The 24194-nt window shown below is 37.6% G+C and overlaps 1 protein-coding gene across 1 annotated transcript in view; it reads right to left on the bottom strand.

The window, feature by feature from the left end:
• Nucleotides 1-24194, bottom strand: part of syne2a (spectrin repeat containing, nuclear envelope 2a) — a 140337-nt gene that overhangs the window by 26795 nt on the left and 89348 nt on the right. The window contains 25 exon segments of the mRNA XM_073855956.1: nucleotides 575-769; nucleotides 863-1082; nucleotides 1670-1764; nucleotides 4611-4758; nucleotides 4885-5039; nucleotides 5184-5297; nucleotides 5414-5596; nucleotides 8860-9064; nucleotides 9325-9455; nucleotides 10726-10890; nucleotides 11252-11413; nucleotides 11515-11670; nucleotides 11755-11931; nucleotides 12024-12170; nucleotides 12247-12429; nucleotides 12526-12649; nucleotides 14565-14770; nucleotides 17717-17842; nucleotides 18064-18225; nucleotides 18385-18579; nucleotides 18694-18771; nucleotides 21966-22089; nucleotides 22214-22284; nucleotides 22369-22956; nucleotides 23421-23489. Of these exon segments, the coding sequence (XP_073712057.1) occupies nucleotides 575-769; nucleotides 863-1082; nucleotides 1670-1764; nucleotides 4611-4758; nucleotides 4885-5039; nucleotides 5184-5297; nucleotides 5414-5596; nucleotides 8860-9064; nucleotides 9325-9455; nucleotides 10726-10890; nucleotides 11252-11413; nucleotides 11515-11670; nucleotides 11755-11931; nucleotides 12024-12170; nucleotides 12247-12429; nucleotides 12526-12649; nucleotides 14565-14770; nucleotides 17717-17842; nucleotides 18064-18225; nucleotides 18385-18579; nucleotides 18694-18771; nucleotides 21966-22089; nucleotides 22214-22284; nucleotides 22369-22956; nucleotides 23421-23489 (4179 nt within the window).

The following is a 24194-nucleotide window of genomic DNA, read 5'->3' on the forward strand; positions in this document are numbered from 1 at the left end:
GTTCTTAAAGTGGGGTCAGGGGACCCCTGGTGGTCCTCAATGTATAGCCAGGGGGTCTGTAAAATAATTTGTTATAAATTGTTATAGAATTGTGTTATTAAGATAATTATATATTTATATTAATATATTTCCATGCAAATGTTGATTTTAGAAAAGCTTTTAAGACAATTTAAAAAGTATAACTGTTGAGTTCAAATGTAATTCGGAAAAAAAATCCCTCACATAACACATAAGTTAAACCACTATGAAACAAGTGTAAAAATAAGGGAGTTCTTGAAAATGTTTCTCCTCTGTAAGGGGTCCCTGGCCACAAGACAATTCGAGAACCCCTGACATGTATAACCTAAAAAATGAATAGGCAAAATTCTCTAAACCACACTCTTTCAAGGCTTTTGAAGATGGATCTCTCCTCAGACAAAACTTACAAGGGCACCTAACTAGACCGATCACGTAATGCCCAGGCAAATTCATTTGAAACTGCGTCCTCCTCCGAAATGTCAACCCTTTCTGCTTTAATTTCACAGCCCGTTCAAAGCACTTACTGTATCTTGTTTGTAAGAAATGGTTCACGTACATGAGTAACGGCGTTTGCAAGAGTCTTCCTTTCCTTCACGAGGACACAGCTTCTATCCCACGTTTCTTTGAGGGCATCAAGTTCGGCCTGCATGCGTGCTTGTGTCTGCGCATCTGCTAGTGGATAAATCTGCCTGCATGTCTCTGAAGTCTGGTTATACAGATTTTCATGAAGATGCAGTTGTTCCTCAGCCCACTGTGGAAAATGAAACACGACAGTTATGTTAGATTAAGCTCTGCAGCCTAATAAGGACATCAAATATGGCAACCAATTTATTTTTTGACTTACCTCAAAGTCCTTTATAGTGCTTTGGAGGTGCTGTACTGTGCAAGGCACCAGTCCTGCAGGGGGCAGTAGTTCTTCAACGCGCTTGAGGAACTTTGAAAGTTTCTTTAAACCCGAATCATAGATCTGACACTCTTTCATCTGCCTTTCCAGATGCTGGACCCTTTGCCGTGTTCCCAGCCAGTGCTCCTTTATTCCGATAAGGGTTCGGATCAGATGACTCCTGCAGGTCATGAAAAAAGTGTGTCAGTGCTTTTGAGAAGGAAATTGTGCAGAAGAAAATCTTAACTTATAAAACATTAACTTATAAATTGTTATAGTCATTGAGGATCTTTATCTTAAGAAAATATATTTTTTTAAATTATAAAACTTAGCTTTAGCAATCATCTAAAAAAATAAAGCAAGCACTTTTATATGGCTCTCTACAAGACATCCGTTCCTGCAGTGAAAATCCAGACATAATTTAAGCCCATGAAACATCTTGAATGTAACTGTGCAGGAGTTCCATCTGAAGCAGCACTTATCGGCTGAAAGAAATATGATTTCGTGCTGTTTCCACTGTGGTAGCACACACGGTTTTATTTCCTGAAAGCGAGCCAGCTTGTTCCAGAGTTGAGCTCTTCCATACCACATAGCTCCAAGAGTTATGGACGCAGCTGGAGCTTGTGGAAAAACTTAGTTGGATAACCTCCATTTTAATTACTTGTTAGGTGATGATTGCTTTCAGAAAGTTTATTACGCCACATTCTTTTATTTTTTAACCACAGCTGAGTCCTGTCAATATTATTGGGGTTGGAGGGATAAGCTCACCTGTCCTCAATCTGACCAGTTTCCAGTAGTCGTAAAGCTTCAGTGATCATAGCATCCCATAGCTGCTGGCTCATCTGCATCTCCACTTTCAACCTCTGGAAGATTAATTATTAATATATGAATAGTTCTGTAATAACCATTTCAAAAATGAATTTCACAGCATTTTATGAACAACAGATTTTTGTTTTAGATGTTAAATATCTACTATTGATAGCTTTCCATGCACAAGAATGTTCTGAAATTAACTAAAATTTGCATTCAAGTTTGAATAATGTATTACATGTAATACAAATGCAATAACCAAAATGGCAGCTATGCTGGATTTCATATAAACACATTATTTGGAACATCCACTGTAATGGAATATTTGAAAAGTTCAGATTCAAAACATCTTAGACATTTTTTCATGTAAATTACCAGGCTCTTATGTTTATGTTCAGTTTTTACACTTTAAAGGTGCAGCGTGTAAATTTTAGTGGCATCTAGTGGGGAGGTTGCAAATTGCAACCAACGGCTCAGTCCACTGCTCACCTCTCGCTTTTGAAACGCATAGAGAATCTATGGTAGCCGCCACCGGAAAAACATGTTATCGTCGGAGACAACTTAGTATAAAAAGTTTGTCAATTAAGGGCTTCTATAGAAACATGGCGGCACAAAATGGCGACTTCCACATAAGGGGACCCTCTGTTTATGTAGATAAAAATGTCTTATTCTAAGGTAATAAAAACATAACGCTTTATTATAAAAAGGTCTTTATACACCCCTGATAATATAGTTTTGTATATTATTTTGCATTTCTGTCAAGAGATCCTTCTAAAAATTACTGCACATTTAATGGCAATGAAGAAGTTATTAGTCAGTTATTGAAATGCCTTTTTTCACTAATGTCACTTTGGTCATTTCAATGTTTTTTTTTAAAAAGTTGCCAGCCAGCGCCAGCATTTTTTTTTTTTTAAAAGTTTAATGTCTTCCAGAAAATGTTCTTATTTAAATATACAATAAATAAAATGAAAGAAAAGACCTTTCTGCTTTCAAAAAAAAAAAAAAACGTTCTTCATTTGTTCTCTTTTTATCACCTCTCAAATACAGGGAGGTTTCCTTAACTCTTTCCCCGCCATTGATGAGATATCTCGTCAATCAAGAGAAAACGCTTCCCCGCCAATGACGAGTATTTCAGTCTTTCCGCAATACCACTATTATTCACTAGGTGGCGCCCTTCCGCAACTTTTTAAACCGGAAGTATTGCCCTATGGCAAGCTGCTGCATGTCCGTGTCTGTTTTAAAGATCGCTCTGAATGGGATCTCTATGAAAAGTCCGTCACAAAAATGGAATTATCTTTGCGCTTTTTGCTCAAAATGTGGTGTTTTTGCAAAAACCTACCCATATTCAAAAGCTGATTACAAAAGAACTACTCAAGGTAGGATGAAACGGTTTTTTTGTTTGAAAGCAGAGGGTCTGTTCTTTCATTTGGTATATTGTATGTTTATATATTTGAAGAAGAACATTTTCTGGAAGGCATTAAACTTTTGTGAAAATCATGAAAAACGCTGGCGCTGGCTGGCACCTTTTTTACAAAATGCTGGCGGTGAAAGAGTTAAAAACACCACATTTTGAGGAAAAAGCTGAGATAATTGCAATTTATGTGAAGGACTTTTGTTAGAGAACAAATTCAGTTTTTACTGTTTGGCCTTAGTGAATGCTTCAGTGTTTTATAAGTGGGTAAGAGCGCCACCTGGTGGATAATAGTGGAAAAATGAACCCGGGAAAACTTGTCACTGGCAGCGAAGCATTTTCTCTTAATTGACGAGTTAACTTGTCAATGGCTGGGAAAGAGTTAACAAATTTGTCTGTCTTTCGCTGCATGTAAGTTTTTTTTTTTTTGACCAAAAGCTCCACTACTTTGGACAAGACACCGCAAAGAGTTGCAAAATGACTAAAGATGCAACTAGAAACATTTCAGGCGATGAAAGTCAGAATATAAAAATGAAGAAACTGAACCACGTATTAGGGGGCGCTGTGATGCACTTCACTGCCACATTTGGGTTGCATTCAGTCCCAAGTACTCACAAGGGAAACGCTGTCGTTCATCCAATTCATCTTCTGTGCACTTAAGAGTCTTGGCTAAAAATCGGAGTGCCGTTTAGTGGATTCTGTCAACAAAGTGGTATCTCTGAATGGCATGACGCCGGAATTAAGCGGTTTTGAAGGGAAGACGTTTGATGATCATATGATAAGTGTCGAGAACGTTTGATTTATATATTTTTTTCATTTTTGGCGGAGGTGGCGTTTATTGGCTATTGCATCTGAGTTTCTCATTTATTTATATCTATCCATGTCGAAATATAAAAGACATATAAAAAGTAAAATATCTATTCTACACTCTAAAAAGCTTGTATTCTTAGGGGAACCATTTTTAGTGCTAAATAGTACCTATACAGCACCTATGAAGAACAAAAAGGGGTGATATAGCACCACATATGGTTCTACTATGGTTCTACATAGCACAATATGGTTCTACACAGGTTCCCCTATGATAAAGAGCCAGTGAAGCACTTTATGTGCTAAGCACTGTTTGTTTTTAGAGTGTAGACAAATTAAAACAATTCATTGGAGGAGAAACATTTTTCAAACATTAAACACGATACAGATGGTAAACTAAATATCTATAGACCAGTTCAAGAGATGTAAACAACACTGGTCCAGAAGCTCTTCATGTTTCCGTTTTTTAACACTACATAAACGTTGGGATAAAATAAACCAACAGAACATATAAACCTGAATTAACTGAAGTTAAACAAACATCTTAAAGATAATAATATATGTAAAATAAAAAAATAACTGTCACAAACTGTAACAGGAAGTATTTTTGGACCAGCGTTGTTTACATCATTTGAACTGGTCTATATAAAAATGACAACATTCGAATATAGTAAGCCTTACTTGATGCACAGCTAGCTGTTCTCTTATGACAAAACCATTTCCAGACATTTGATTGGACAAACCAGACTCAATTTTATCCATGATCTCCATCCAGCTTTTGCACATCTGTTGGAAGTTCTGAGCACGCAGATGCTCTCCATACAGCTTCCTACAGACAAAGAGTTGATTTGGCATTCACATGACAATAGGGTAACAAGGTTTCTTTAATTTCAGAGTTTGACAAGTCTGCTAAAAGACTTGTTTATTAACAGAACTGTATTTCAGCTTTACTTACCTGTGCATGTCTGTAGCCTGAGAGAAGATCTGAACATATTGTGTGTTGATGGTCTGTAGCTTCTCATCCTCTGTAGAGTCAAGTGTGAGATTGAGGCTCTTCTGATTTAAGACATCAAGGTCAGGCTTAAGTCCACCCAGATCTAACAGAACCATCTATATGTGGGCAAGAAAGAGAGAGAGATTTACATAAAACTAACCATCACCTTATTCATCCATAACAAAGAAAGACTTAAGGCCAAACATAATTAAGACCAAAAATTCCAAAACCGGGAAAATGTTAGGAGGTCACAGATTCACCTTTAGGCTGTCCATGTTGTCAGCCGAGGACTTTGTAATGCATTCAAAGCTGTTCAGTTGTTGCTCCAATGAATTCAATTCTGTGATGAAACTGTGGTGTTCCTCCAGCTCCTCCTATGGATAAAGAACAGCACAACACTTGTGTTTATGAATGTGTAAAGGAGCTACAGTATAGAGGTTTCAATAATTTGGAAGATTTTTGCATAATGTCTTATTTTTAAAACACAAACCTTAACTTGTGCTCCAATTTCAGCAAGTGTTTTGGCAAGATGGACTTGGTCCTGTGACAGCAGTCTGGTTTCTGACTGGATTAATGGGGCTGATAGGGGCTTCACCTGGCCAATGAGAAGCTCTGTAGCCTCCAGCACTTTGTCCACATTGTTTCTCAAAGCCATCACGTTTTTCTCCATGGCCTGTGGAAAACATTATCATCTAGAAATCACATTCACAGCTACTTAAAACAAAAAGGAAATGACAATGATGAGTATTAAAAAACACTAATTTCAATATTTCTACATATAAAAACTTTTCTTCAATATATGAAGAGTTTGGTTCCAAAACGCGATAAACACCATTTTAAAAAAATTTGTTATGGCCAAAATCAGTATTGTATCAGGTCAGTATTAACCCTTATGTGTTCTTGGGGCCATTTTTGTTATTTTTTAGTCTTAATTTGGCCACAACTTTCTCTGTGTTTCAGCAAATGGAATGATTTTTGGTGACAACTCTTATATTTACACATATTTTAAGAAAATGCTTTGAAATAAAAAAACCTCAACAATATACCGTGGGCACATTTACTACCCTTACGTGTTGTTAGTGGCCAAATTTACTACCCTTACGCAGGGGTTAAATTGGGATTTGTTATGTGGGGGGGCTCTGCGGGGAGGGTACTTTAAGGGGTAACATGTTTAATACTGATGACAGCAAAGCTACTGGTGTGTTTTAATGACATTCTGGACCTCTGATAGGATTTGATAAGTTTCAACTTTAAATCTGTGCCAGAGATTGACCACAAATATTTCATAAAGAGCGTCTGAATTTTAAATTATGCAAATCTATGAGTTTGACACCCTATATCCATTTATTGCACATGTCATTATGCACAATTGATCAAACTTTAAATGAAGTAAAAGGAATCAACCTCCTTGAATAATTCTATAAGATAGGCTACCCAAAAAGATTAAATTAACAAGAAAAGTTACAACACACAGTACTGTATCATCAACATGTCTAATAAATTAGCAATAGAGATTCCCTATGCTGGTCAGCAACTAAAACAATCGTAAGGTTTGATTTGTGTAATCAAAATACATAAATGTATTAAACTATACAATGAGTTATATGAAGTGTTATCCAGTTAACATACTGTAATTAGATGAGTGACATACATACTTTAGTCCTTAACACGTTTCTAGTCTTCTATTAAGTTTCCTCAACGTGGGCACCATTATTACCCCCCCCTCTCTCTCTCTCTCTCACGCTCTCTCTCTCTCTCTGTCTCTACAATGTCAAATGATCCTGTGTGAAAGCCGTTCTTGAAGTTCCTGAGTTTATTCGCTCGAGTTGTATAACTTGCGCGAAGACGCGTTTAAAAGGAAAAGCGCGTGTTTCCGCGGCAATTGCGCTGCCCAATTCGCGTCATTTGCATTGCCCCATGCGAGGACGCGTCTGATTGCGTCTTTGCATTGACTTTGTATGTAATCTACTCGCGCAAATCGTTGAACTTGCGTTGGTGAGTATGCCCCATAATGAATGGAAACACATTATTGCCTTCGCGTCAGTGCACACGCACCAGCGCAGCGAGGACACACGCACAAGTGCAGCGGGTACACTGGCACGAGCAGAGCGAGACCTTCAGCCTATGTGCCGGAGCTTAGCCCCGGACAGCCCCGGCCCAATTTAAACCCTGCCCTTACGTGTTGTTAGGTTTGCAATCAAAAAACATTGTTATAATGGAAGTCAATGGGGCAAAAATGGCCACAAACCATAAATGAGGGAGAAAAAAGTCAAATCTGATGCTGCACAAAAACTAAAAATGCATCAAAGCCAATGTTTTTACTAATTTTTGGCATGCCCAAGACTGTGAAAAAGGTGAAAAAAATCCAGTCCACAATCACTTTTTATCATTTTGTGTTTTTTCCCTCCTCAAATCAGTGACATCACTTATGAACTTCGCAATTAAAGAGTTAAACTCATGAAATTTTTGTAAATATTTGGTAGTTTTGATCAGTACTGAGGTTGATTAACAAATTTATGCAAAATAAAATTGAAAAAAATATTCATCTGATACATTTTTACATCCGTTTAATGGCCACTAACAACATGAAAGGATAGTGAATTGGAACAATGCACAAGGGTTAAAAAGTAAATTCTTAATTTTACGCAAAATCCGATATCCGCCGTGTGATTTTGTCATCTTTTTTTCCCTTTTTTTTTCAAGCCGCGACAAACGCCAGTCCTCCTTCTCTGCAAAATGCCATAAATCCACTTAGCAAATCACAGCACACCTTTTCACGCATTGTAAACAATAAGGGCGGTGCTTTGAATACACACAGAATCCTAGTTTTCCTCATCTACTTCGTACTTCTTGATCATTAACAAACAAGCAAAAACAAAATAGTAATTTTGATGGCATTGATAAACCTTTGGTGGTTTTCTGTGGCAGGGAAGAAACGTAAACCATTTACGCAAGAGGCACTCGGGCAAAGGAAACATGCCGGCTGTTGCCTGTTCTCACACCACAGCATCAAGCTTCTGTCATGCTAATACATTGACCCCAAGGGATCAAAAACGTTCCTTTATTTTACGCGAAGTCAACAAAAATCGAGCAGGATGACAGCAGCAATGACAGTGTTCTTAATATGACAAAGTAAGTGTTTTAATTAATGCCATTAATGTTTATTTTTTTTATCAGTGTATACCACTAGTCAACTAAATGAATATAACATGGCAAAGATGAATGCACATTTATATATTGATTGAATAGATTTATAGCATTAAAAAACATCTTTATTTATTGGATTTATTGCATTTTGCGGAAAAAATTATCAGTTTTTATAATAAATCTTTGAAAATCAAATTATGGATTTGAAGTTTTTATGTTATTATAACCTAAAGATGCTATGTGAACGTTTGTAACAGAAAATAGTGGTTTTCATCTTGGTATAGAAAACACGTTTTTACCGAAATTAGTCAAATTGGATTTATTGCGTTTTGGAACCAAACTCTTCATATTTATGTGTGTATATTTAAGGGAACATAGTCTTACTGATATTTTTAACCCAATAACAAAATCCTCAGCACAGATGTTTCATGTTCCTCCGTTTTAAAAGCTCTATTGAATGAAAGTGCTGCAGGCCATCTGTGGCCATCTACATCTTTGCACTTAACATGTTCATGTTGAAATTGGTGAATTAAAGTTTTGTCCTCATCATTACTTTGGAAACCATGTTAATTTCTTAATGGTAGAAAAAGTGGCCCTTGAACCAGAAACTTTTGTATTAATAAACAGCATAAAAGGTAGTTCCACTATGAAAGAGCATTTTTTCCTCATACAAGTAGTTTATTATGCAGCCATAGTACCTCAGATCTATTGTATTTCAAATTTTCTCCTCTGCAGTTGTCTTACTTCTAACTATTTTATCCTGTACTGTATATAGTATACGTTTCTCACATTGATGCTTTTCACCCTGCTGTTGAGGAGCTCTACAGTGTTTTCTCCACCGGTAGGAGAGCACAAAAGTTTGTTAAGCTTCTCCCAGTGCTGATTTAGAAGACTGTGGCTTTCTCCCATGAGACGTTCATATTCCAACCACAGCTGCAGTGCATCCTGGGCATTTAGGAAGTCAGCATGCAGGTCCTCAATTACTGCTTGACGTCTGACACAAAAAAACACACAAACAAACAGAATTTAATACGCTTAACAAAATGGATTTTTTATGAAGTGCGCAGTGATTCAAGCTATTAGTCGATTTTTGCCTTGCTCATGCATTTGAGCATATTTGGCCACTTCTTTACAATAGAAATTGCCTCTGTAATTCTTGAGCAAGAACATGCAGACATCAAATCATGTAAAATAATTAACAGTTAAACAGAAAGTGGGCTTTAACAAGCCAGTAGTGGCTGAAGAATAAAATACCGGCTCTTCTCCTTCTCCAGTCGATTTAACATCAGTGTGGCTGCACCGGGGTTGAGTTTGTCTCTGAAGTTAGATAACAATTCATTTAAGTGGGTCCAAGTCTCTGATCTCTCCAGTTCCCTTTGAAACTTCTGTGAGCAAGCACAAAAAATCATCAGTGGTGACAGGAAAAAAGTAATACAATGTTTTATACAATACTAATTACTTCAAAGCAACAATTTCAAAGCATAGCTGTACGTATGATACAGAAAGTCAATTTAGATTTGACAGAATGCCAAGAATGATGTGGTCTACATATCATCATTAAACTTTGTCTAATATCTAACCTTAAAGGGACTTTTTGAAAATATGCTCATTTTCCAGCTCCCCTAGAGTTAAACATTTGATTCTTACCGTTTTGGAATACATTTAGCTGATCTCAGGGTCTGGCGCTAGCACTTTTAGCATAGCTTAGCATAATCCATTGAATCTGATTAGACCATTAGCATCACGCTCAAAAATAACCAAAGAGTTTCGATATTTTTCCTATTTAAAACTTGACTCTTCTGTAGTTACATCGTTTACTAAGACCGACGGAAAATCAAACGCTGCGATTTTCTAGGCAGATACGGCCAGGAACCACACTCCCACTCTGGCACAACAATCAAGGACTTTGCTGCCGTAACATGGCTGCAGGAGGCGCAAAGATACCACGCAGCGCCTGAAAATAGTCCCCTTGGTAACTTTCAATAACAGGGGACTATTTTAGCGCGATGCTAATGGTCTAATCAGATTCAAACAATTATGTTAAGCTATGTTAAAAGTGGTACTGCAAGACCTGGAGATCAGCTGAATGGATGGAAAGTGTAGTGTCCCTTTAAAGGGCACATATCATGCACATTTTACAAGATGTAATACAAGTCTCAGGTGTGCCTAAAATGTGTCTGTAAAGTTTCCACTCAAAGTACCCACAGATCCTTTGTTGTAGCATGTTCAAATGTACCATTTAATGCAAATGAGCTACTGCCCTCACTCCCTTACTAACAGACAGTGAGTGCTTTTAAAAATATTTTTAATTCCTGTGAATACTGTCTGAAACAACAGTATCTTAAGCCGTATTAAGCTATAATGTGCTAACAAACACATTTAGAAAAGATTTTGGGTAAAATTAACCAGTCAGTCAGTTGTAGTGGGCGGGGCTTTATCAGTGTGATGTCACATTAACAAGAACATCAAAACAGCATGTCTAATAAGACTGCTTTGGTTTAATGGCAAAAGAGGGAGATGCTGGGAGGGGTGGATTTTTTGCCCTTTAGGAATTTTTATAAGAACCCAGAGATAAAAAAAAAACTGATGAATTTGTGGAATGCCAACATCGCTAACGATTTCACAGATTTAGTTACTTCAATGTTGTTTACTCACTTGCAAACGTTCAACGTGAACTCTACACTGCTCAGATGAATAGAGAGGAACCTTGCAAAGCTCCAGCGTGTAGACCGCACTGTCTGTCTGCAGTCCAACTGAACTCATTTCAGATTCAAAGTGCGCCCACTCATCCCTGACTGGCTGCAGGTCGGCCATGAGAGCATTTATCTAAGAGAGGACACACAACGATTCAGCAATCAAAAACTGATAATAAAGCAATTATTCTAAATTCGGATTGGTGGAGATTCTTCAAAGCTGATGAAAGAGAACTTAGGGGTTTCAATAACTACAGCACTTTTGGTCATGTGGACTTGTAGAAAACTTTCTCAATACAGACCATTTATACGCTCTCTAGTTTATGTAGTTTTAGTTCTTTTATAAACATCTTGAACATTTCCATCTCATCTTCAATGCAATTATATAAATGGAAATAACAATTTAGGCATGTCTAGAAAAAGAATCGATGAATTGCAATGAAAACAATACAAGAACACAAATGCTGATGCATTCAAAAGGTTCAAGAATTTATCTGTTCGCTTAAAGCTTTGGAGTCTTGGATGGCTGAATTCACCTGCATGGAGAAAGCTTCATCTCCAGGGTGTTGGCCATCCTTCTGTTCAAACACATGGAGAGCTTCCAGACCTTGTAGCTCCGAAAATCTGATGGTCAGTGTTTCCTTTGTATCCTAAAATAAAACAGTACATTTCAACCAACTTTCTCATTCACTCTAACAACAACTAATACAAAAAAAAATACAAACAAGCAAGTTATGGATAAGAGACCCACCTCACACTCGAGTAATGCCTGATCAATCTGCGAGCGGCTGTCTGGTCTTTTGCTGTTTTTCACCCATTCTGAACGTTGAGAGATCCATTTGCGTAAACGAAGAAATCGCCTTTCTCTGTTTGTGCAGACCTGCCATTTGTCCTCTGTATCATGTATCTTTGAAAAAACAGTACACAAATTCCAATCACAATGGATGGCTTGAAAAGTTACAAAGATTACATGTTGTGCTTTGGTACTCACCATGCTGTCTACCGCGCTCTGTACAATAAGCCATCTCAGATTAAGAGCTCCTAGTTGCTCGGCAAAGATGATTCGTTCATTGCGTTTGGTTGGTTCATTCACAGAGCTCATCTCTTCAACAGACTGGTTCAGAAAGTCGAGACAGGATTGGCGGGAGGTTAACTCGCTCTTCACATTCTAAGATGCATAAATGCAATAAAAGGTTAAATTACTGTATGCAAAACAATAAGGAAGTTGCAGAATGATTGCCAAAATCCTAAGTGTAAAACCTTCAAAGACTGTAAATGTTTCGATAGCCCATTGGAATCCAATGCAAGATGAACCCCAGACTTCTCTTGATCAAGTCGACCTTCAACATGCTCAAGCCAACAGTTCAACTCAGCCAAGATCTGACTCGGTGACTGGCTCGCCAACACCTATAGGAAGATTTGTTTATTAATGGAGAGATGTGTGAGAGCTAGAGATGGATGGAGACACTTTGACGTTTCCTACCTGTTGTTGTTTCTGGTGAATGCTGGGCACCATGTCAGTTAGGTTCATCCAGCCCTGCTCAAGCTGAGTCAGTTGTTTGCGTAGTGTTGAAGACTTGCTGTCTGTCAGCTGCAGTATGCGCATGCCGGCGCAGACTGCAGAATCTTTCTGTGAAGACCTGACGTTCAGCTCTCTTAGGAACTCCTGCATCACACACATATAAGATGGATTTCATTGAGACATTCAGGACTGTATGCGGTCAACATGATAAAGAAAAAAAAAATCGCAAGTTTTAATCACCATGAGCTGGGTAAGGCTGAGTCTGGAGTCCTTAAGATCTGAATCAGAGAAGCTAATCCACTTCTGAACCTGTTCATTAGTACTGCTCATCCACGCTTCAAGTTCAGTTGAGTCATGTTGAAAGCTACAAACAAAAACAGAAATCCACAGCTGTTGCGTTGCATATTATACCAAAGCATGTCCTCTAAACATGATGGCAAGGACCCCCAAATTATGCGATGGACCCCACCCCATCATAAAATACATATCCATTTATATTTTTTTATAAAAAAAAACTGTTAGATAAATAGTAATTTAGATATTAAAAAAGATTAAAAGCATATTTTTCCAAATAATTGGCTAAATAGTAAATATTTATAATTTTGCTCTGTCTTTTTTCTCTGGGACCCCCAGCACCAAGTTTAAAAACCCCTGCTCTAAACAACTCATGAAAATGCAACTCCGAAAAAATCAAGTTTTGAAAAAATGCTCAAAAATTTGGTTCCTACTATCTATGGTGTGTTGCATGGCATGCAGAATACATGTAAATCAGTAAATTAGGAGGTTTCAAGAGAATTAGGATGCTGCCTTAGAAGACAACTGCCTACATAGGCTGCTCACTAGCCCTTGGAGCAGCTAATGTCATTTTTGAACACAAAGAAAAGTTTTAAAGGGATCATTTCACAATACCATTTTAAGATGTCAAATAAATCTTTGGTGTCCCCAAAGTGAGTATGCTCAAGTTTTAGCTCAAAATACCATATAGATAATTTATTATAGCATGTTAAAATTGCCACTTTGTAGGTGTGAACAAAAATGTGCTGTCTTTTCAAATGCACATGAGCTGATCTCTGTACTAAACGGCAGTGCCGTGGTTGGATAGTGCAGATTAAAGGGATAGTTCGGCCAAAAATGATATTAAACCCATGATTTACTCACCCCCAAGCTGTCTGAGTTGCATATGTCCATCGTTTTTCAGACAAACACATTTTCAGATATTTTAGAAAATGTTTTAGATCTTTCAGTTAATTAAATGTGAAGTTACGGGGTCCACGATCTTCAAGTCCAAAAAATGTGCAACCGTCCTTCACAAAATAAATCCAAACCGCTCCAGGATGATAAACAAAGGTCTTCTGAGGGTAATCCGCAAGGTGTTGTTGTAGAAATATCCATATTTAAAACTTTATAAACAAAAATAACTACCTTCTGGTAGCGCCGCCATCTTAGACTCCTCTGTATTCAGGAGAGAGTATTAGCGTAGTGTACGCACTTTTCTTAGTGACGTATGACAAATTCGGAGGGCGAGGGCACAGAGCACCAGCAGAGAAACCTCCGTACGCTGCGTAAAGCTCTCATCCTGAATACGGACGCGACTAAGATGGCAGCATTACCGGATGCAAGTTGTTTTCGTTTATAAAGTTTTAAATGTGGATATTTCTACAACGAAACTGCACGGATTACTCTCAGAAGACCTTTATTTATCATCCTGGAGCAATTTGGGTTTATTTTGTGAAGTAAAAATTACTATTTATCTCACAGTTTAAAGTTTTTATACAAAAATTTAAATGGATATATATTTTATGATTTTGTGAGTAAATCATGTATTTAATATCATTTTTGGCCGAACTATCCCTTTAAGGGCCGGTTTTATCCCCTTCTGACATCACAAGGGGAGCCAAATTTCAATGACCTGTTTTTTACATGCTTTCAGAGACTGGTTTACCAAATCTAAGTTACTGGGTTGTTCTTTTTCACATTTTCTAGGTTGATACTAGCACTGGGGACCCAATTAAAGCACTTAAACATGGAAAAGTCAGATTTTCCTGATATGTCCCCTTTAAAGATTCATGATTTAATTTGAATGTGTTCTTAGCTATTATGGGTTTCATTTTAATAAAAAATGTGTGATGTGTGGGTTTCATAATATTCCCAATTTAATCTCTTTACTTTGACAAAATGTTCCTAGAAGTCAAGGCAAGATGTAAAATGGCCATTCCTTCAATATAAAACTGAATTATTGCTCTTTTAATCATGCTATTTGTGCATGGTGTTTCTCATACCTTTCAATATTCTTTCTGATTGTTTTTGTGGTTTGGATCTTTCGCTCTACTTGTATACGGAGCTCCTGCCAGCGTGTTAACAACAGTGATCTTGTAGTGGTCTGACCGGGCCGCTCACGGCAGCAACCCTTGTTCTGTAGGACCTTGAGTTGGTCCTGGATTTCTCCCACCTCAGGCTTCATGTCTTCCAGGGCTTTGTGCAATTCCTAAAAATAGAGAGAGAGAAAGAAAGAGAGAAAGAGAGTGAGTATCCATTATTTTATACAGTTTTAGCAATAAATATGCTAAATTATGCAATAGAAAAAAAACATTTTGGCTGTTCCTGTAAAAACATTTAAAGGTGCAGTGTGTAAATTTTAGCAGCATCTAATGGTGAGGTTGCGAATTGCAACCAACGACTGCTCACCCCTCGCTTTTGAAATGCATAGAGAAACTACGGTAGACGCCAGCGGAAAAACATGTCATCGTCGGAGACAACTTAGTAAAAAAGTTTGTCTGTTAAGAGCTTCTGTAGAAACATGGCGGCACAAAATGACGACTTCTACGTAAGGGGACCCTCGTGTATGTAGATAAAAACATCTCATTCTAAGGTAATAAAAACATAACGGTTCATTATAAAAAGTTTTTATACACCCCTGATAATATAGTTTTGTATATTATTTTGCATTCCTGTCAAGAGATCCTTCTAAAAAATTACACACTGCACCTTTAACATCTGAAAAGACTTTCTGTTTTACAAAATGTCTTCAGACTATTAAAAGGTTAGAATGAAATCAAACATCTTTAAAGAACCAGAGATGGTTATTTTATGTCAGAATGCTTGTAGCACCTTTATTTTGAGAGTGCACAAAACTTTTTCCTTCACAACCCTAATTATAAAATATTGTGTTGTTTTAACACATGATGCACTATTGATTTTACAAGAGGTCTGCCAAGAAATAAAATATTTTTTCCCACAAAAATAGGAAAACTTAATGTGGTGATCAGGTGGTACTCTGATGTGTTTAAATATGGTACGGTGCTCTCAAAGTTTGAGGACCACTGTTCAAGCATAACTCATCTCATCCACCCTCTCCCTCAGCATCTCAGCCCCTGTTCAATCTGAGTGGCTTGTATGGATGGGAGAGAGTTGGATGCACATCTATTAAAGGCACACAAAAGGGTTGCATGCTGTTCCTCCCGAACCAATCCAGTTGAGTAATGAGCTTTGGTAGTCAGAAGGGGAAAATAATACGGCTCGCTGTTTATGGCTGACTGTTCCGTGTGAGTCAGTGTAGCTGACAAATGAGCTTACACAATCGTGCGGGGGACAAATAATACAAGAGCGTCTGACGCGAACATGAAGTTCTGCTGATATGGCAACCATCATTCTGGGTAATTAAATCTGGAACGAAGTGTGCCGGACTTAAAAAAGTAAAATATTCTTATGCAACATTTAGCCAATGAACAGAGAGGACTCCTTTATGTCTACGACTCACCATTGGCTGGCGAGCAGTGTTGGACAGTAACTAATTACTAGTAATAATATTACTTTCCCTGGTAACTACAGTAGTAGTGCAGCTAATTACTAAAACATGTGTGTAATAATATTACAGTTACCATCAAAAAAAGAAAGAAAAACATCTAGTTATTACATTGTCACAACGTCACCAACGCAGGAAGCTAGCACTTTTTTCATTTAGCCAACATGTTTGCTTGGTTCCACCTGCTTGAGCCATGTTGCCGATTTTTGTATATATATGTAACTGCTTTATTAAATTACAGAAGTTGTTTAAAAAAAATAGCAATTTAGACTGCAAAAATATGCAATTACCAATTATTTATGATGCAATTATTTTTAGGGTGTTATGGAAAAGTAATGTAATCAGTAGTGTAACTAATTACTGGTAGTAATAAGTAAAGTAATAATATTACTTTTGAAAGGAGTAACTAGTAATGAGTAATATAAAAAATAGTTTGTTACACTGTTGGCGAGTCATATAATAATAATAGATAATCCAAACAGCACCGTCGAAAACGTGACGTCCTTTAGGGATGTAACCAATAGCTCGCTCGTTCCTCCATCAGCCAATGACTTCATGGAAAATATAGATAGACAAAACATGCAGCCAATTATACATAATGAAATCAACGATCTCTGTGTGACTTTTTTGTGTGTGTTTGACTTCATGCTGCGCTGCAAGAACTGACAGACAGATGACGTCAAAGTACCGCGAGAGCGAGTCAAAATTAAACTACTCTGTAAGATTTCTTGAAGAGCTCTCGCGGTACTTTGACATCATACAACTGCAACGCTGCATAAAGTCAGTGACGTGGCTGACGTACGACGCAGCTGACTGTTATCTGTTCCGCCCCAGCTTCTTTATTTCTTCTGTTTTGTGCGCCCGAGCTTCATTTACAGTCTGGGGAGACGTAGCTATAAGTTTGAAAAAAAAAGTGTAGCAAACATGTCTGAGGAACAGTTCAGCCGCATCACTACAGTCATGTGACATCACGCGGTTCACAACAGAGCCGGAAGACAATGCTGAATAAAGTCGTAATTCTTGCTATTTTTGGACCAAAATGTATTTTCGATGCTTCAACACATTCTAACTGACCCACTGATGTCACATGGACTACTTTGATGATGTTTTTATTACCTTTCTGGACAAGGAAACTGTACATAGATTTTCAATGGAGGGACAGAAAGATCTCGGACTAAATCTAACGTTGAAACATCTTAAACTGTGTTCCGAAGATGAACGGAGGTCTTCCGAGTTTAGAACGACTACATTATTTTCATTTTTGGGCAAACTAGCCTTATTTAGTAGTCACGCTGTTCCCTTTGAGGGCGGGGGCGAAAACAAAAGCCGCTTATACAGTATGTAAATACACACAGATAATGACACCCCCCCCCCCCCCGCACGCTAGAATCGCCGGAAAAACAAGCCGATTTCAACCGCAAAATGTACGCTTTTAAATATACAAAAACGGCTATCTCAAACATGGAGAGGCTTCTTCGTGATCTCAACTAACAGATTCTGCTATAAAACGATAATCACAAATTTTGAAAAAAAAAAAAACTTTGTTTCTCATTATCTCGAAACTTGTGCTGCCGACTTGTGTCACTGGTTTCTGTGACGGGTCACATATGCACCCTGTGCAAAACTGACCTCATAGGACTGCAGCTGAACCTGCAGGTCGCCCTCCATCTCTGAATCTGCCTTGGACACGCATGACTCGAGTTCATCTAACTGCTTACACAGTTTTTCTGTGACCTCATCACACCGAGACCACTCCTACAACACATGTACAGAAGAGTTAAAGAGATTCAGTGTCTGTTTATTTCATACATTTTATTCTCTTCTGATCTACAGTTGTGACAGTTACATTTGTTCAGGTCTGTAGTGCTTAATTGACACACTGATCTATTAGATGTAAATCTAATCATAAAAACTTTAATTATGGCAGCATTACCCCTCTCTGGAGGATACGGTTTTATCAACCAAATGCACTGCACCTGTAAGTTGTGTTGCATTTGGACTCCAAGATTTTGTGCTTTGTCCTGTAGTTCTGCTATTAAGTTTTCCACCTCTGCCTGGCCATGCAGTGCTCCTTCTGGCAGCTTATGGGACAGCAGCTTAAACATGACAAGGTTCTGTCCCAAACCTCTGAAGTATTTCTGTTACCAGTCAAGTGCAAACAATAAAAAGTCAATGTAAGACATTATACCTACCAATATGTTTATTTTTAATACAAATATTGTGATTAATAATAATAACAACAACAACTGTTTATTAAAACATTAATATGATTTAACAACCACAGCCCAGCTGTGTACCTTGTGTTCTTTAAGCAGACAGTGCAGCTCGCTGCAGTCATGTGGGTGTGCATCCTGACTGCATTGCAGCCGTTCAGAGCCCAGGTCCACGAGACCCTTTAGATTTTTCAGAAGAGCTTCACAACATCTCTGTAGCTCATGACCATTCTGTCCCACAGACCATCTGCGCTCATGTGCCAAGGTACATATGCCACCCTTACAGAAAACACACTTAACATCATATATGGCATAATATCATGGAAAGGAAGGAAGGAGGGAAGGAAAGAAAATAAGGTAGAAAGAAAAGAAGAAAGACATTTTATTGAATACCTTTAGGCATGAAAAGTCCTTGGTGAGTTTGGTTGAAGTCTGAGATTCTCCAGCACTCTCTGACAGATAATCTCTAGTCTGTGTAATAAGAAACAAAAGGGCTTAGATTGACTGAATCAGTCTAATAGATTCCTCTGTAAAATATATTTGGTAATACTTTACAATAAAGTTATATAAGTTAATGCATTAGCTAACATAACTTTCAATACCTCTACAGCAGGGGTCTCCAACTTTTTTGTGGGCAAGGGCTACCACAAGGGATAAAACAATCTGGAAGGCTACTTTTTGATATAGTCTACTCAAAACATTTTTTGTTTTACTTGTTGACATGTTTTAGTATTGTTCAAAATGTTAACCAAGCCCAGCTAATATAAAAAATATGTAATTAATAAATATTACAATTGAGACTATTAATAGAATTTGCTTTGGGGGGCAACTCACAGACTCTCCCCGGGCAACATTTTGGAGACCCCTGCTCTACAGCATTTATTCATCTTATGCTGGGTACACACTAAAAGATAATCAGGCTGTTTTTGATCCAATTTCCTTCCTTCCAACAATCAATCCTAGCTATGTCCCGAATGATCTTGATGGTTCTACAGATTAAATCAGATCTTATCAGATTTTCCCTTGGTGTGAGGTGTGTTAAGAGTGTTCGAACCTGATCGGAAATATGTCGGAGCCGCCCTGATCATGTTTAATATTTACGATCAGAAATCCTGATGTGTGGGGGGAACCCCAAGGACAAACGTGCGCACGCTCTTGAGATTATCACGTGAAATGAAACAATATCGAAGCGAGATGATGGAAGACGGAATCAGTCATGGCGCAGCACAAAGTGAAGTTGATGCAAAGTGAACTTGAACTTTTCTTGAATTTTCTGTGAAAATCATTCCAAACACTATCATTAAAATTTCTTCCTGCATTTCGTCTGCCATGCTTATTCTTAAAGGAATATTCCATTTTCTTAAAAGAAAAATCCAGATAATTTACTCACCACCATGTCATCCAAAATGTTGATGTCTTTCTTTGTTCAGTCGATAAGAAATCATGTTTTTTTGGGGAAAACCTTGCAGGATTTTTCTCATTTTAATGGACTTTAATGGACACCAACACTTAACTCAACACTTTTTTTTTCAACGGAGTTTCAAAGGACTATAAACGATCCCAAACGAGGCATAAGGGTCTTATCTAGTAATACGATTGTCATTTTTGACAAGAAAAATAAAAAATATGCTCTTTTAAACCACAACTTTTCATCTGGGTCCGGTCCAGCGCAACCTAACGTAAATGCGTGGTGACGTAGGGAGGTCACGTGTTACATATATAAAACGCAAATTTGCGGACCATTGTAAACAATAAACTGACACAAAGACATTAATTTATTATCATTCAACATACAACAACGTCGGATCGGTCTTCTTTCAACCAGTTGTAAACACTGGGCGGAGTTTCGCGTTCGTCCTCTGTGACCTCTTGACGTCATGACGTATTACGTGGGGTCACGCTGGCGCATCACGACCGGATCTAGACGAGAAGTTGTGGTTTAAATGAGCATATTTTTTATTTTTCTTGTCAAAAATGACAATCGTTTCGCTAGATAAGACCCTTATGCCTCATTTGGGATCATTTATAGACCTTTGAAACTCCGTTGAAAAAAAACTGTTAATTGTTGAGTCAAAGGTGTAGTGTGTACATTTCATAAGGATCTCTTGACAGAAATACTATATAAAATACATAACTATATTATCAGTGGTGTATAAAGACCTTTCATAATGAAGTGTTACGTTTTTATTTCCTTAGAATGAGACGTTTTTATCTACATACACAGAGGGTCCCCTTACATGGAAGTCGCCATTTTGTTTCTACAAAAGCCCTTAACGGACACACTTTTTTTACTAAGTTGTCTCCAACGATGACATGGTTGCCTGGTGGCGGCTACCGTAGCTTCTCTATGCGTTTCGGTGAACGGTGGACTGAAATGTTCGTGGCAATTTGCAACCTCACCTCTAGATGTACTATAATTTACACACTGCACCTTTAAGTATTAAATATTGGGCTCTATTAAAGTCCATTAAAATTAGAAAAATCCTGCAATGTTTTCCTCAAAAAACATAATTTCTTCTCAAGACATCAACATTTTGGATGACATGGTGGTGAGTAAATTATCTGTATCTTTCCTTCAAGAAAATTGACTATTCCTTTAAGTCTCGCGAGATTTCCTGTGTTCACAGTCGAGACTTTGGTTTAAAATCTGTTCTGTTTGGTGTGTTGTTGTCTTTGACACATCATGGCACACCACACACTATAGGTGCAAAACGGTTCTTCCTAGGATTTTTATCCTCATGTTTGTGGTCCATCACATTTTGAAAATTTTATAAGATGTAAAAAATCTTTTGGTTCACGTTAATTTTAGCATTTACTAATACATTTTTTTAAATCATACATTTAGCTGTTAACATGAATTATACCACGGGTCTGTTGAATGCTGCATTCTGATTGGCTGAGAAATGTTCTATGGGTGTTGATTATTTTTCTGTAAACCGCACACCTAATTTTTCAAATGTCTTAAAAATAGGCACCAGAGTAATGTTTGTGGTAACCGTGGTATAAGCGGAATAATTGACTCCGGTCCTTTGAATTATTTGAAAATAATGCACACCTGCGGTGTAACGGCACTCCGCTTTGCGTCGTGCCGCATTACCACCTTGGTGTGCATTATTTTCTTATAATTCAATGGCCCGTCGTCAATTATTCCTTACTTAATGCACCACACAGTCAATTCAACTTACTATTTTAAGTTTTGACCTGTGATAAGTTGATATAACTTATAAAAACAAGTTGATATTGTTTAACTTAATTTGTTAAAAGTTACAAAAATATATAGCATCACAGATACAACCACAAAGTGCTTTACAAAGTGCAACAGTGCAAACAAATTGCAAGCAATTTAAACAATTAAAAACAAAACATAGAAGCCCAGTCAACTAAAAGCTTATCTGAATAAAAGGCTATAACGAAGTATAATTTGTATTAATTATAACTTACATTAACAAGACTTAATAAATGCTGAAATCCCTTTTGTTCCTGTTACTGTAGCTAATGCATTTACTAATGTTTACTAATCCAAACTCATTGTAAAGTGTTACCAATATCTTTTAATAGTTTTGAACGATTGAACTAGGAACACGGCAGATTTACTGCAAGTAAATCTGACTCATATAAAGATAGTCTGTTGGGCTTGTGAGTGTTTTCGCAGGCCTGAAACTGACCTCAAGTGAACTGGTATCCTGGCATGATTCCAGTGCCTCTGGTCTTTCCTTTAATTTAAGGAGAATTTGAGTCAAACTCTCTTTTTCTTCCACAGACTGTGGCAGATCACTGAATGTTGTTGCACTGTAGGACAAGAAAAATCAGTTTGGAAGTGTTGTCTTGACAAGCATGGTATTCAGTGAATGGTACATCTCTATTCAGTCTCCAAAGTACTTTAGAGTCTTTATCTAGTGGGAGTTCTGCTTACCAAGTGTGCTGCTGAAGTTGAGCAATGACCTCAATCAGATCTCTTTGCTCTTTCATTTCACATTGCATCTCCTAAAGACAGAATTAAATAGTCATGGATTATCTGTTTAAACTTAAAATATTAGATTTAAAGTTAGTACTAGACTTCAGATTTACCAGTGTTGTTTCTTTCTGCGATCTGATATCTTGTAAGGTAGGCGCAGTGGAAAGAATAGCGAACTCTTGCAGCTTTGTCTCTGGATCAGTTGTGATGCATTCATGTTGAGTTTGTAGATCATCAGTAACTTCTACTGTATCACTGTCAGATGATTGTGGGACTTGCAGGTTCTCTTGATTACTTGTACCTGTTTCTATGGTTATAGATTCCTTGTTTTCACCTGCAGACGCTTTGGTCAAATCACTGGTTTTAAAGCCTGTGTTTACCGAGCCTATTGCAGGCTTTGCGGGTACTTCTGCAGTTACCTTGGTAACTTGGTGCATGTTCTCGTGTTCTTTTGTACTTGAAACAGCATCTTTATTTGTTATATCAGGCTCTTGAGAACTTTGATTTGTAAAATCATCAAAGTGTTGGAGTGCTGGTGCAGCAAGAGATGGGATAAGCTCAGTTATTGATCCGTCGTCCGTGACAGATATTTCAGAGAGCAAAGAATCCGGTAAACAACATTCTGGATTTGATTCCTGTAACACTGATGAATACTGGACAGCAGCCAAATCTATTTTGTCTACATCTTCTGGAGAAGATTTCTGAAGACAGATACAACAGTATGGGAAATATTTAGTTGAGGAATTCTATCCATGACATGTGGCAAAATATTAAACACTAGACTTAAATGCTATTATTTGAACTCGTATAAACTAGCAGAAGTATCTTGATTTTCAACAACAGGGTCCTGGTGTTGATGTCAATGCCTGACAGAATCATTCTGTGTGTTTTCACTGCAGAATTTGTGGCTCTGGGCCTTTAGATCAGCATCAGTACCACAACCTCAGGATCTTTTTGCATAATAACATATCTGTTCCTGCCCATGTTTGCAAAACTTTTGCTTTTCTATAATATATGATAATGAACAGGTGACAGAAAGGCAATGAATTAAATGACTCTTGAACTCTTACTTTCGTAAAGCACTTGTAAATAAACTGCACTGTGCATATGTGGGCAGATTAAGCAATACTTAAAGTAAAAGAGTTTTACTGGGTCCAGTCCATACCTTGGTGACACACTTTATTACAGCAGATGTTTCATTCTCATATTCTTCTGTGGGTTTCTCTTCTGGGTCCTGATACAGAGATAGAAGAGAAAATGAATAAAGCTGAAGCACCTGTTAGTGAAGGTGGACATGGTGGTAAATGTGCTTAGTCTGAATCACAAATGAATCATAGAATTGACATTTCCAGAAATACAGTAAAAGCCAATGTTTCGAGATTAAATAAAAAAAGACAGAAGTACAGATAGCCAAATATTATTACAGAATAAACCCTAAAACAGTGTTGTATTAGCCTGAATGAGTTTATTCTCTGATATGGATGGGCTACTTGTACTATACCCCACCTATTACACAGCCACTACAGACATAACATTTTTAATGACCAAAGAGTGCAACAAGAGACATGAAACTATAAAACTATCACATTGTTTGCCTAGATTGTCAGATATACTCAGGGGCATTGCCACGAGGGGGCCTGGGTGGGCCTTGGCCCCCTCATTTACATGTCCGCTACCTCAGATTTCCAATTGCTTTAAAAAAAATAACAAAATGTTGATTTCTTAGTCTGATTGACAGCTGTTTTCAAACTTGATTGGATTAGCTCATGTCATGTGTTGTTGTGCGTAACTTATGCTGTCATCTTTGCATGAGAGTTCATTAATATTTGGTGACAATGGCAGTTGGCGTGCAAAGTACAATATGAAGTTTTTCCAAAAAAAGCACGGAAAGATGAGCGAGAAGAAGAAAATGTGCCATCCATATCATCTGAGTTTACTT

This window comes from Misgurnus anguillicaudatus, chromosome 18 (genome assembly GCF_027580225.2).
Source record: "Misgurnus anguillicaudatus chromosome 18, ASM2758022v2, whole genome shotgun sequence".
Lineage (NCBI taxonomy): Eukaryota > Metazoa > Chordata > Actinopteri > Cypriniformes > Cobitidae > Misgurnus > Misgurnus anguillicaudatus.